The following is a 13,962-nucleotide window of genomic DNA, read 5'->3' on the forward strand; positions in this document are numbered from 1 at the left end:
CCAAGCCAAAGAATATTTACTTGTAATGTTCATTTAGTACTACCATTTTATGATCACAGAAATATCCTCATTTGCAGAGTAAGATAAATTTACAAATACCTCTGACTACCTCATTCCAATTTTGATCACAATCGCAAGTTCTTAAAATTAGATTTAAAATAAACAAAAACATTATAACTTTATCAGGAAACTTAATAGCCTATCTATATACAGATAACATGTGGGAAGGGCTAAAACACAAGTCAAAGTGATATATTCATTCAATGGCACCCCAAAAAATTATTGACCACCTCTCATTGATTTTTCTGTTTCCCAAATAACACACCAGAACTTCCTCATTCTCAGAAGACACCATGAATTCTGTGGCCCAGAGCAAGGCATGGTAAACCATTTCCTCCCACCATAACTAATTGGATGAGTAGAGGGAAAAGAGGGGTGAAGCCTTATTAGTGTGTTAAGTGCTCTGATAGGATTGAGTCCCCCTTCCAAAGTCCGGACCCAAAGCACACTCCCTCCCAGTCAGAGAGACAGATGACGTTGTCAGTTCACCCAGTCCATGTGACCTTTACGTAGGGAGGATAGGGAAAGGGTAGGGTAGGAGGTGGGGGTAGGGGACTGAAGCAAAGGAAAGACGTAGCCTCAAGGATAGGGGTGGGGACAGACAGGAGAGGATTTATATATATAGGTACTGCACCACACATCTTCTTCACAGAACAGTCCTCAGCTAGGGAGCAACTAGGACCCACAAATCTATTTGACAGTGATCAACGCGGAAATTTTGACGTCAGCAGTTCAGTGGTTTTTTTCGGACAGCTCCATAGGGGGATCGCAGTAATCAGCAAAGATGGTCGTCAATTTTAAGGTGTACAAGAAGAGTTCGCCTAATGGCAAGATCACGCTCTACCTTGGAAAGAGGGACTTTGTGGATCACATCAGTGGAGTCGAGCCCATTGGTGAGTAGAACTTAGTGAGTTAACGCCAATTTTGAAGGAATATTTCCACAGTCTAACAGAAAATTTTCTTAGGGAATCCACAGGTTACTTTATAGCTGATGCAACTGGTTTCAGCCATCAGACAACTATTAGATACCAGTCTGAGAGTGGTTTGATGGCCAAAATAATTTGTATGAGTGATATCCTAAGCTTGGTTTCATTGATGTGTTTCAACATAGATCTTAGGTTTGGGATAAGCTACCAATTAGTTTCTTAAAGTCATTATAGCCCTAAAATAGGGTCCAAACAATAATAAGAGCTTGCTTCAAGACAGATGCTGTCGTGATAAGGGGTTGGTTACTTGACAAATTAATATGCATGAGTTATTGTATGAATGCATGAAGATTTTAGTGGACTGCATCAGAACATGTACAAATGCAGGAACCAAACTAAAATAAGTTAGATTTTCTTTCCATGCATTTGAACAAGTTGGGTGGTTGCAAAGCGCATTTCAGTGTTCATGAATGCTTACATTAACTAATGTATGTTTAAGTATAAGGTAATCATTTCTTATGACAAAAAAATGCCTTAAATCATTTTAATTTTCTTAAATTTTTTCTTCATTTTGCTAATTTTATGTGAAAGTGACCCCCATTTAATTGAGATCAAATAATGACAAAAACTAGCACATATGTGACAAGCTAACATCAACGGAAATAGTCAGTCTAATCCCGGCAATGCAGATAAATCAATAAAATTATAACAGCAAAACTAATAAAAACACAACTAAAGAATTTCCACTGACAGCTACACAAATTTAACAAATTTTCCAACAACTCTTCCTAGATTCAGATTCATAGGACCACTTTTCCCTAAAAAGTGTTCTCCATGGGATCTTTGTCAAAAATTACAAACGTGGGTCAGCAGGATGTACATATTGCCATCAAAACAATTTCTACAATAGAAATGATTCAAGTCTACAATAAGAATATATATGCAACTCCATTCATGGTCACTCACAGAGCTAGTTATTTTTCCGTAGATAAACTTTATAATTAAAAAATCAATTTCTTATAATTATTCTGCAGCAGTATTACCATGCATATGCATTACAAAATCTCCACCTGCACCTAAATTATTTTTTATCTTTTGGAGCTCTTATCACTAGTAAAATTACCAATTACTTAAATTACTTCAACAACAAAAAACAAAAAATAACAAAACTATAAATCCAAAATTCCTTTTTTCAACTTTTATCATATTAAAAAAATATAGCCTTATGTTAACAAATGTAGGATTAAGGCAGCCTATAGAAGTTACGGGATTTGAAAATATGTGCTTCACTCACTAATGTGAAACTGCACAGAACACCCAATTTGGCAAAATTAAACTAACCTCACTCAACAAACTAGTGATTGCAGAGGTATTTTTACAAGTTGGATTCGCAAAAATTTCTAACTAGATAAACATAAGAATTTACACAATTTTGTGAAGACCTATTCTACAGCGTGATATACAGGTGATGACGCACATATTCGTAACAGCCAAATTCAATATGCGAAGTGAAAGGCGAAAGTGAACGTTAACGGCGGCTGTGATATGGCTTCCTAAAATATATGCAACTTTGCATACACGTGTGTCGCGCACGTTTGCCTGCTTGCGATCCTGTTGTGGAAAAAACAGTCGTAGCGACGAAAAAAAAGGTGCGGAAACAAATGGATATCGCATGCTGACAAGTCGCGTCCGATTGGATTTATTCCCCTTCCATTCCCACCACCACTAATGTGCTCAGACCAAGTTATGCTAAGCCGATAAGCGGATTATAAGGCGAGAGAGCCGCGTGAGTCATTCTCACATGGGTGGCCCATATCCCAGAATATATTCCAACACATCATTGCATCAGGAATTGATTGCTTGCGGCGCCATTCTGTGGAATAATAACATGCTCTAATATAAATAATTAGACTTCGTTACTTACACAACCATTTTATCAGTGAATAGGGATAAGTCCCAGTGAGAAATGGGTGATGGAATCCACGTGGAACCCACGTGGAGAATTAACGTGGATACCACGTGTTTTTGGTCGTGGAATCAACGTGGAACCCACGTGGAAATTTGGTGGAAAAATTAAAACAGCAGTTGGCGCTGTCCTAAAACCATTAAAACCTCAACCACTCTATATCTAAACCTTCTATATATGTGTCTACGATTTTTCATGTGCTCTCATGGCTGCCTTTCCACGAATTATATAAAAATAGAATGTGCGATACATTTTCACATAACTAGCGTGGTTTCAGGATGATAAATGACGCAATGTCACCAGAGAGTTAAGTTCCACAAATTAGAAATTCTGTTTAACATTTTATGATAATCACCACAAATCCACTTGAAATCAACGTGGATTCCACGTGGGTCCAACCACTCAATATCCACCACCACCAAATATCCACCACTCAACGTGGATTCCATGTGGATTCCACCACCCATTTCTCACTGGGGTCGAATCCGAAATTTTCGCAAATACAAAATCAAATTTTTCTGATTTTTTAATTAAATCTCGAATCCATATTCTGTGGATTTTTTTTTCAAAACTCAGTGCTACACAGTTGTTCGCTCTAGTCAACATTCACTTTTGAAATGACTATTCATAGTCTTGTATAGCGCTTACTTTAAGATAGAATCAATGAAATATGAGATCATCATCTAATGTTAAAGCAATGAGAAAATAGATTTTTACACAGCACAGAATTACTTACATCAGAGAAAGGTACGATGACATTGCACACCCCCATATTTTCACCAAGGTCAAACATTAATTGGCTGAATCAATGACTATTACAAGTTTGAAGCAAATCAAACAATGGACAGAGCAAAACATGCATCATACAAAATCAGAAAAAAATGCATACAAATTCATTATTATTTAGATAAAAACATGAATTTTATATATCCACGCAAGGATAAGTTATAACAACCACGAAACGCTTTTTCATGTCACCACCAGTTTCTTCAGCAAAAACTATTCTTAGGCTGCAGATGATGTGATATATCAAATGCACAGGCAACACTGGACTATTTAAGCACTTGCGACATTGGATGCACAAATATAATAAAAAACAAATAACAAATATTGAATTAATATATTCATTGAATGTTTATATACTGGAGGGCATAAGTGAGAGAATAAAAATTATTACGCATTGATTCAGAGGATTTTATTACTACTAGCATGATTTCCAAACTTTCTCCCATAAAATGTACACAAATTTCTTCTTTAGACAGGGTCAAACCACTAAAAATGACACATGAGGGTGATACTACTTGATGGTTTGAAATGTTGGATTGTAAATGAGGCAACAAAATTCGAGGTACAAAATCAATGACATTTTATTTCAACACATTTTTACGCTTGTTTAAACAGAAAGACCTCCAAAGTATTCTACCTAAACTGTAGCGTTTAAAGTTAGGAATTATAAATTAGATGGTGTTGAGAGTCTTAGAATGAATGGAATCCTAAATTGCACCCATGGTTTTGAAATTAAATCAACTTCCAAACATGAGATTTCTAATACCTTTATTCTAAAATGAGATTAGACAAGGATTAGAAGATTGGATTGAATACTGTCAAATTCATGGATCCAATAGGGTAGTTTCCTTCATCAAAGTAAACGAAAGGCATTGATTGCGATTCATTACCCACCATTACTGTATTCATAATATACAAATTATTTCGTTTTAGAAATACCAGTTTAGTCGAATGGCAATGGTCCATTTTTATCCTCATTTGAAAAGGGCCAGATTGGCGCCCATGCGATGCCACTCCACATGACGTCACAGGGACCTAGTTTCTATGCGAGAAGATAGGAGTTATACATCGTGTGAGATTACCAATGCATGCATGAGGCGCAGAGCTCAGGGAAACATGTCTTAATAATCATTTATTAAAACTGGCTAAGGTCAGAAAGTTTTCTTCGTTTGATAAGGTATTAATAATCCTTATTTAAGCCAAGCGCTACCAGCCAGCAGGGTACTCAGCTACGTGCTAGCAGCCTGCGTCGTATCAGCGCTAAGCCTCGCCTCAAGATCACCTCACAAGGCGGCAGCGGGAACCAGAAATACGTCACACGGAGAGATTTCCCGACATTCATACTTACCCGTCGCATTTTCGCGCGCTAGAAAATTTTCACTTTTCATTTAATCGCGAAAAATAGATATCGTCATTTAAAAATCTAAATGCGTCAAATACGTACTCCAGGAGTAATAATCTTTCGATTTAGGCAATAAAAAAATAATAGGAAACCACCCTATTATCCATTGAATCCATAAGTTAGAGATATGTCCTAACACTGAGTTTGAATTTAAAATTTTTAATTCAATTAATTCACTTTTGCATCCTGTCACTTAAATTATTAATGTTCCAAACAACCTCAATTATTAACTGCTTACTACACTTTAATAAATACTAAAACATTGGGCTTAATGACAATTTCTCATCTAAAACAAAGTTTAGTTAAATGCTAAACATTCTTATTGTAACCCTAACCAGATAAAAAAACAGGGTCACTATAGATCTCTAATCAAAGGGAAAAATATTGCTAATATGTACACAGAAACAAAAATGATGGCTAAATCAAAAAGAAACTAAAAACCAATACAAAATATGAAAATAACTCACATAAGCCACATCATGTAAAAAAGGCAAACTGCAAATTTCACTAGATAGTGAAATTTATTGCAAAAGCTAAGACTTTTGGTAAGACACTGGATGTGTAAAATAATCATTGATCAATTTTTCTCAAATGCTCCACCTCAGAATTGGCCTTATGTCTTATTTAACACTCCGGACACATCTACCTCAGTTTACCAAAAATAAAAGTTAGCAGCAACATATAAATGGAATTTTTTTAAATATCTAAATATTTACATTTTTCTACAGCACAGAGGGTTTCCGTTTCCTCTATTGGTAATATACCGTAGGCTTACATAACAAGTCAAGGAGATGTCATAACTGCTCAAAAACATAACAATATGACCTACAGCTTCAATTTCATATTAAATATTAACATCACCAATTCCTTATTTAGATAATTAGAAATATGTTTTTGGCAAACCTTAGGCAAGAGCTGTACTGATGATTTGGATCAAACAAGCAGCTAGTGAGACTTAATTTTCAAGTTCACTCGTGCCATAATGGATGTGTAAGATATAATTTGTTTTTTTTTCAAAGATGATATTTTATTGAACACTTTGAAGCCCAAGCCTGACCATACCTTGGGATGTATATTTTTTCCCATGGACCCGAGCCTGCATAGAGCCCAGCCTTTTCATATTCAAAGTGTTAAACAAATTGTTTAAACATCGAAATAAGTGAAACCCGAATAAAAAGTACTTGTTTCTTTTCTATATTTCTCCATGTTGTTTTGGTAAGAAGTTAATGTTTATTTGACATTTTGAATGTGACTCTTACAGCTAAATTGTGACAGCATCTTTATTTTAACCATTTTATCATCCAATACATTTTACAATTTTTTCTGTTTCTTACATCACGCTAACAGTATTAAACTTGTAAAATATATAACCTCTTAAAAAATTAGACTGCCATATTTGTTCACAAAAGAATCAGAAGCATCTTTAAAAGCTAACGTGAACTGATAATTGCTATTATAGTATAATAACATGCATACGTAGTGTTGAACAATAGTTACTAAACTCTTTGAAATTGCATACTGTGAATAGTAAAAAAAAGATGTAATTCAAATAGAATTAATGTATACCACCCCACCCATTTTCCAGGGAAATAATGCTTAAATTCATGCACCACATACCATTTAATGCATAAATGTGTGATATTTGCTAAGTTGATTTAAAAATATTTATTTCCTCAGATGGTGTTCTAGTCCTTGATGGAGACTACTTACGAGACAGAAAGATATTTGGTCAGGTGGTATGCTCCTTCCGCTATGGCCGAGAGGAAGATGAGGTCATGGGACTCAATTTCCAGAAGGACCTCTACTTGGCATCTGATCAAATTTACCCTCCAACACCAAAGAGGGAGGAGAATTTGACAAAACTCCAGGTGAGCTGGCTTAAGCAAACACTACTTTTTTCCGCAACTGAAACAGAAAATATTTTTTTGTCCTTGAAGATCTGCCAGTTTACATGCGACCAACCAATAAATTAATAAATTCTAAAAAGTATTGATATGCTATTACATTGAATCACTTTCAGACAATTGTCATGAGAAACGAAATGATTGCTTTAAAATAACCTTCACAGATAACATATTTGACGCTTAAACGAACAGTAACTAATGTGGATTGAAAGCAGCTAAAACAAAACTTGTTAGAAATGAAAGGAAATAAGAAATATAAAAATCGTCTAACAGCAAAATTTCTCATAATTTCAAATTATGTATAATGTAATATGAAGAAATGATCATCAATTACTGATAAAACTACAAAAATAATTCCAGTGTTTCAAGTTACTTCAAAAATACCCTCTGTTGTTTTCATGATGTATGTATAGTGTTTTGGATGGTAACTTGGGGTTCCCACAGGGTCGATGTTAACATTTAACAAAGCACTGTATAGAACAAGTGACTTTGTAAGCATCTATGTGCAGGGGTGCAAAGTTATATAAACCAAGGATACAATTTGCCATGAAAAAATCATTTGGCTTAGCCAGAATTCAAACCCAGGTTCGAATCCCAATCCTTGGTGTATACAATGTTGACATGGCTGCCAAAATTTTGTCAACCAAGTCACTTCCCACCTTCAGGGCTGATGATAGGAATGAACTCAGTTTCTCAAACATCAGCAGCCATGTCAACATTGACCTGATGGGTAACCCAAGTAGTCTTCCAAGACCTCAAAATATAACAGGAAGAAGCAGCAAATCAGTAATGGGGATTTTGGCAATACTGACTTTGGTAAGCCACGTATAAAAAAAGAAGCCTATCCTCTCAACAAGTACTTTTTGCATAAAAATAAGAATGACAATGTGTCATACAGATATTGTGATTCCAGGGGTTGGGGTGAACTGGACCCCCGGTATCACCTCCTTAATATTCACCCCTGAGAGCACTACTACCACCGATTCAAAAAATTGTTTGGCCCCTATGCAGAGCATACCTCAGTGATGTTAGGTGATTGTGCCTGACAGGAAACTTCAGGACCATACTTCGATTTCAGTTAGGTGATTTCAACCCTTCAGGCTTGCCTCTCTCCATATCTCATTCATACTTGGTCAATTAATGCATAGTAATAAATTAAAATGATGGATTGACATCTGAGGGACACTAAGATCGTTTTAGGGTTGGGTTAACTAATTTAAAATAAGGACATCTCATGATATTGTGTATTAAATAAATACGAACAATAATAAATATGACAGAGTATCATATAGCATACTGAGGCCCTACCTTCATGCATGATTCATTTTTCCAGAGGGGGTAATTACATTTTTTTATTTCACTCATTTCGGGAGAGGGGGGGTTTTTTCCTCCACTTACATAAACACCAAATATCGCATCTGCAATCAATAACTCAGGGGTGCACGATTAAACTTTTTCGCACATACTACATTTATATATATATTTTGTATCCCTCTCTCGTTTTTCAGGAACGATTGCTCAAGAAACTTGGACCAAATGCATTCCCATTTACTTTCAAACTACCAACTAGTGCACCAGCCTCCGTCTCTCTTCAGCCTGGGCCTGATGACAATGGAAAACCATGTGGGGTGCAATACTACGTGAAGGCATTCGCCGGAGAGAGTGAGACAGATCGCGGTCACAAGAGGTAAATTGTTTCACCAATTGCAATGAAATGGACTTGAAATAAGAGTTTGACACTAACTATTATTACCTAAATATTTCATTAAACACAGTCATTGTTGAACATTGTCCTTAAATCACTTTTTTGCATGCAGGAGTACCGTCGCTCTTGGAATTAGGAAGGTACAATTCGCGCCCACTAAGCAAGGACGTCAGCCCTGCACAGTGGTTCGAAAAGACTTCATGCTTAGCCCAGGAGAGCTGGAACTTGAAGTGACTCTGGACAAACAGGTAAGCCATTTAAAAGTTCTGCTATCTCAAGTGAACTTATTTACTGCATCTTTATGCATTCATTAACTGCACTGCATATATGAACTTGCTGCATCGTTCTCATATCTATTCGTTGTGTCATCATATACATTCTAAAAGAAAATTTGAGATGGTACGACTCCGCAATTGATTTTTCTTAGACCTGTAAGTGTAAAAATAAATAACTAATACTTACATACAACTTCTATCCTTTCCCAACTGCTGAAATTGTTTTAAATTTCGGCATTCTCCCCTCATGCCGATGTTTGTTGATGCAACTCTACCTTGTTTTCGGTAATCCAATTACGACCTTCATTTGTTTTGACGCCCCCTTTTGAATCGCATTGAATGTTTACCATTTTTATTTCAGCTTTATCATCATAATGAAAAGATCGCCGTGAACATTTGTGTTAGAAATAACAGCAATAAAGTTGTTAAGAAAATGAAATCAATGGTTCAGCAAGGAGTAGATGTGGTTTTATTCCAAAATGGGCAATTCCGTACCTCAGTAGCATCTGTGGAAACACAGTAAGTATACATGGCTCAAAGACATTATACTTAATTTAATTTCCCCTTATGACAACAATTATTTGATTTGTATCTCGTATTAAAGTTAATCATTTCATTCTTTTCCTTTCACCATATGAGAGATAACCCAAATGATATTTCACAAAAACATCCCTTTAAAAGAAATTTTGATTTCTCTCACTACGATTGTAAGTAGTATCAGTACACCATCTCTGACTTCTATTTTTTTCTATTACTCCAGAGAAGGATGCCCAATTCAGCCAGGATCATCCTTGCAGAAAGTTATGTATTTGGTTCCTACTCTGGAAGCCAATCGTGACCGTAGAGGAATTGCACTTGATGGACAACTTAAGCATCAAGACACTAACTTGGCTTCATCAACTTTGTAAGTTTAGAGAATTTTTCAGGATACAATATTATAAGAGTCATACTGTAAATATTTAATTCATAACACATTTATTGAGTGACACCTCTAATGGACAAATTGTATCAGGTTAAAAAAAATTTAAGTCATGGTTTATTGAACATGTTGCAAATTGCAATTGTATTTACTTTTAAGTTAAGTGTCAAAATAGTTCTCTCCGAGTATTGAATAATTGACCTACTATTAAAGAGTGTGACCAGAAGGTTGAAAGTTATTACACAATTATGCAGGGACATATTCAGCATTAATTTTGGGGTGTGGTCATGACCTGGATCTGCCGAGTATGGGATATCCCCTGTGAAAGAGGGGCATTCTCCCATGTGAATGTTTTTTTGAAATGCCCATTTTTCGCAGTTTGGAGCCTGAAATTTAATTTTTATTCTTTAAAACACATGAGATTGAATAATTTTAAACTCTCAAGAAGTTTATTAATGGAGAATTAATAATTAGCCAACTTGAAGTTCAACATCATTATAAAATATTATACATAATAATGTTTCTAACAACAGAAAATGTGAAAATAATGCATTGGAAAAGGTTTATGGTCATGAAAAGTACATACAAGAATACAAACATTATTAAACTACTAATAATTTAATATTTATGATAAAATTAGGGTGGGCATCATGACCCCCTCTAAATCTGCCACTGCAATTGTGTGTCAACCCATTAATGACTGGTTATGGCAATTCAGTTAGTTATTCAGTTCCGAGCAACTGTAATTAGAGACACAAGTACTCATTCAAGTGGTCAGTAAACCCTTAGGAATGAACACGAATCCTGCAATTGTCGGATCCCATCCAATTAACATGATTTGAAGTTACCGCACAGCCAGCAGGCATTAGTCTTAATGCCTTTTGCTTGAACTTATATTATTTCAGAGCTTCCCAAATGGTGTAAGCATTTTTAGCATGAAGACACGGCTATTTGTCCACACATCATCAAGAGCACCTAAGTCTTTAAAGTACACGCTACAGGTCAAAAAGTTTCCCAAAGAATGGAAGGGTGCCCATTATACTCCGACCATACTTTAAGAAAAGCAGGGGAAGGATGTAAAATTTCCCCATAAAATCATTAACGGTGAAATTAGCCATAGAATTTAGAAAACTAGGCCCTCTAACGTCTCTGAACAGCCTAGATACCTATTTATGAGGTTCTCGAACAGATCTATCTAATGTTATTTTGATCATTATATACTTCCACTGAGAGACCTGCGAAAGAATAAGGCCCCAGGAATAGATGACATTCCAGCAGAGTTAATAAAAAAAATGCAGGAGAAAAGGTCTTAACTCAACTGTATAAAACTATCTGCGATATTTACTCAACAGGAGATTTACCTAGTGACTTCGAGAAGAACATCATCACTCCCATACCCAAAAAGAAGAGAGCTGAGAAGTGCGAAGAATTTAGGACCATAAGCCTGACGACACATGCGTCGAAGATTCTGACAAGAATCATTTACAGGAGAATTGAACGAAGAGCAGAAGAATTCCTGGATGAGGACCAATTCGGATTTAGGAAAAGCAGGGGCACAAGGGAAGCAATTTTGGCTCTTAGGATGATCATAGAGAAGAGAATGGAGAAAAACAAACCAACCTTCATAGCATTTGTCGATTTAGAGAAGGCCTTTGACAACGTGGAATGGAATTCAATGCTTAGAATTGTGAAAGAAATCGGCGTACTCTACAGTGATCGTAGAATTATTCATAGTTTGTATAAAAACCAAGTAGCTGTGATCAAATGTGGACCAAAATACTTCCACTACACCTCACACAACTCAATTTCTCGTTAAGTAATTGACTACCCTAATGATTAACTCGGATTCCGAGCATTGTATCATTTTTCATTGACTTCTGCTTGTTGCATCCCCAGGCTTGCAGCCCCTGACCAGAGGGATGCCTTTGGGATTGTGGTGTCATACTCAGTGAAGGTCAAGCTCTACCTTGGAGCTCTTGGAGGAGAGTTGACTGCTGAGCTGCCTTTCATTCTCATGCATCCAAGGGTGAGTATTCTGACGTACTGACTGATCTCACATTGTCAACCACAAAAATTATACGTAGATATTTAAACATCATCTGAGTTTTATCTGAAATAGACGAACAACCAAAAAAATATGCAATGCATATGGTTTTTCAGCAGAAATTTTCATTTATCACATTCATCAAAACCCCGCTAAGAAGTTTTTCAAGTGGAACTTTTTAAGTGAGAGACGTAATTAAAGAGAAAATATATTTCTCTTTCCACCTGCACTGAAGACCATTTGCACTCTGTATTGCAAATTGCTGTTTTGAACATTAATTTCATTAATATTAACACAGCTCATCATACACTAAGAAAAGAGCATGTTAAGTGTTGAAATTAATTTTCAAATCCGAAATAAAATTTACTGTAATTAATTATGTAAAATACTAATCACAAAACTCTAATGATTCTTTAATCTTGATATTACAGCCGGACCGCAACCCAGCCCTTATGAGAGGTGATAGCACGGCTGAAGTTGCGACGTTCAGGCAAGATACAGTTGACTATGCAGGAAATGAGCTCAAGGTGCAATAAGATTAACTAACAAGAAGTATAAAGTACCCCAAACATCTGCACCTTCTCCCAACCACATGGTATTATTTAAATTTATATTCTAAAGACAGTTTTATTCTATCCATATACATAATCATACAGATTTAAAAAAAATGTTTTCAAAGTGTAAATCAAAATATTTGATAATGGAAGTTAATATAAAAATATTCACTTTTTTATTTATTCCCTTCTTATTTCTATTGTACAGAAAATGACTGTCAGTTGAAGTTTTAGCCAAGTTCTGCTTTACAGCATGTACATACATGGATCGTTTTGTAAATAATCTTTCCTTATTGTCTCTTAATTATTGTAAATAGGTCTCATGTCTATGTTGAGACCTATTTTAGGATTAAGTTATCACGAGAAACTTTTCTGCACATGATTTATATTTTATTTGGATGTCATTGGTAAATTATTTATTCTGTCCTCTGTTTCAAAGTCTTAGAATCGTAAAATTTCCGTTCATTTCAAGAGCATTTGTGAAATTATAGTATGTAGAAATGTTCTACAAAAATTTTTGAAAATGTATCTAGTACGTAGATTTGAATATTCAATTTTATTTCATTTCAAATAAAATATGTATGCCTAGCAGTAGTTTCCTAATATGCATGTAAAGCTCATTTCATTCATATTAATTGCATGTATTCAGAAAAAAATGTTGTATTCCCAATAAGCAATGTATTAATTTTCTGATTTTCAAAACTCCATCGTTAATTTACATATAAATGCTTAGTTTTACACTAGAAGTGTAGCAAATATATCAAAACACAAAGCAAGCATGTTGTTTCTTTCAAAATGAATAAAGGTTTGTCCAACTCCTAATCCCTATCTGGATCCTTCTCAAATGTACCAATAGCTGACTGCTGGCACTTTTCCTAAATTTAAAAGATAAGCTAGCAGTTCATGATTTTAATAAAAATAAATATCAAAATTCAAAACTGCTAATAATAAATTACCACTCCCATCATAATAACTATGAAAGTATTTCATCAGAGTAGATATGTAAAAGAAGAACAAGAAATGTTAAGTGAAGTAAATTAAAACTATGATTAATTGCTTCTGGGTGAGAAATTGATAACATATGCATTGCCACCTCTTTACCCTTGAAGTATTTTTCTACCATACCTTTTTAAGATAAGAATCTTAGGAGAGGGTTGTGACTTGCGAGGGAATCTGCAGCCCAAAGCATGTTTTGTCATTGAAAAGAGTAGAAATTCCTAGGTGACAATGATTTAAGTAATTATGCTTTATAAGATGTTCTTCATCACTCAGAATTAAAACAGAAATGAACAACTTAAATTTGCAGAGATAATATCAAGAGTTTACTCAATGGTAAGATGTATATGCGATAGAAGAAATTTTAATTTCATCATCAAAGTCAGGGAAAACTTCTGATAAACTATCACCAATATAAAAGAGGG

The 13,962-nt window shown here is 35.2% G+C and overlaps 1 protein-coding gene across 1 annotated transcript; it reads left to right on the forward strand.

Annotated features, from left to right (window-relative positions):
- The first annotated feature begins 698 nt into the window (after window positions 1–698).
- LOC124168098 (arrestin homolog) lies at window positions 699–13,317 on the forward strand. Its single transcript, XM_046546211.1, has 8 exons — window positions 699–953; window positions 6,818–7,008; window positions 8,553–8,731; window positions 8,862–8,997; window positions 9,386–9,543; window positions 9,785–9,928; window positions 11,840–11,969; window positions 12,419–13,317. The coding sequence occupies exons 1-8, from the start codon at window positions 845–847 to the stop codon at window positions 12,521–12,523; spliced, it is 1,152 nt and encodes a 383-aa protein (XP_046402167.1). The 5' UTR covers window positions 699–844; the 3' UTR covers window positions 12,524–13,317.
- Window positions 13,318–13,962: the final 645 nt, after the last annotated feature.

The sequence above is a fragment of the Ischnura elegans genome, chromosome 11 (genome assembly GCF_921293095.1).
Source record: "Ischnura elegans chromosome 11, ioIscEleg1.1, whole genome shotgun sequence".
NCBI lineage: Eukaryota > Metazoa > Arthropoda > Insecta > Odonata > Coenagrionidae > Ischnura > Ischnura elegans.

Coding starts and splice junctions, on each gene's coding strand:
- LOC124168098 (XM_046546211.1), top strand. CDS start 845: ATGGTCGTCAATTTTAAGGTGTACAAGAAGAGTTCGCCTAATGGCAAG. Junction 9,929..11,839: donor AACTTGGCTTCATCAACTTT/GTAAGTTTAGAG, acceptor TTGCATCCCCAG/GCTTGCAGCCCCTGACCAGA. Junction 11,970..12,418: donor TCATTCTCATGCATCCAAGG/GTGAGTATTCTG, acceptor TTGATATTACAG/CCGGACCGCAACCCAGCCCT.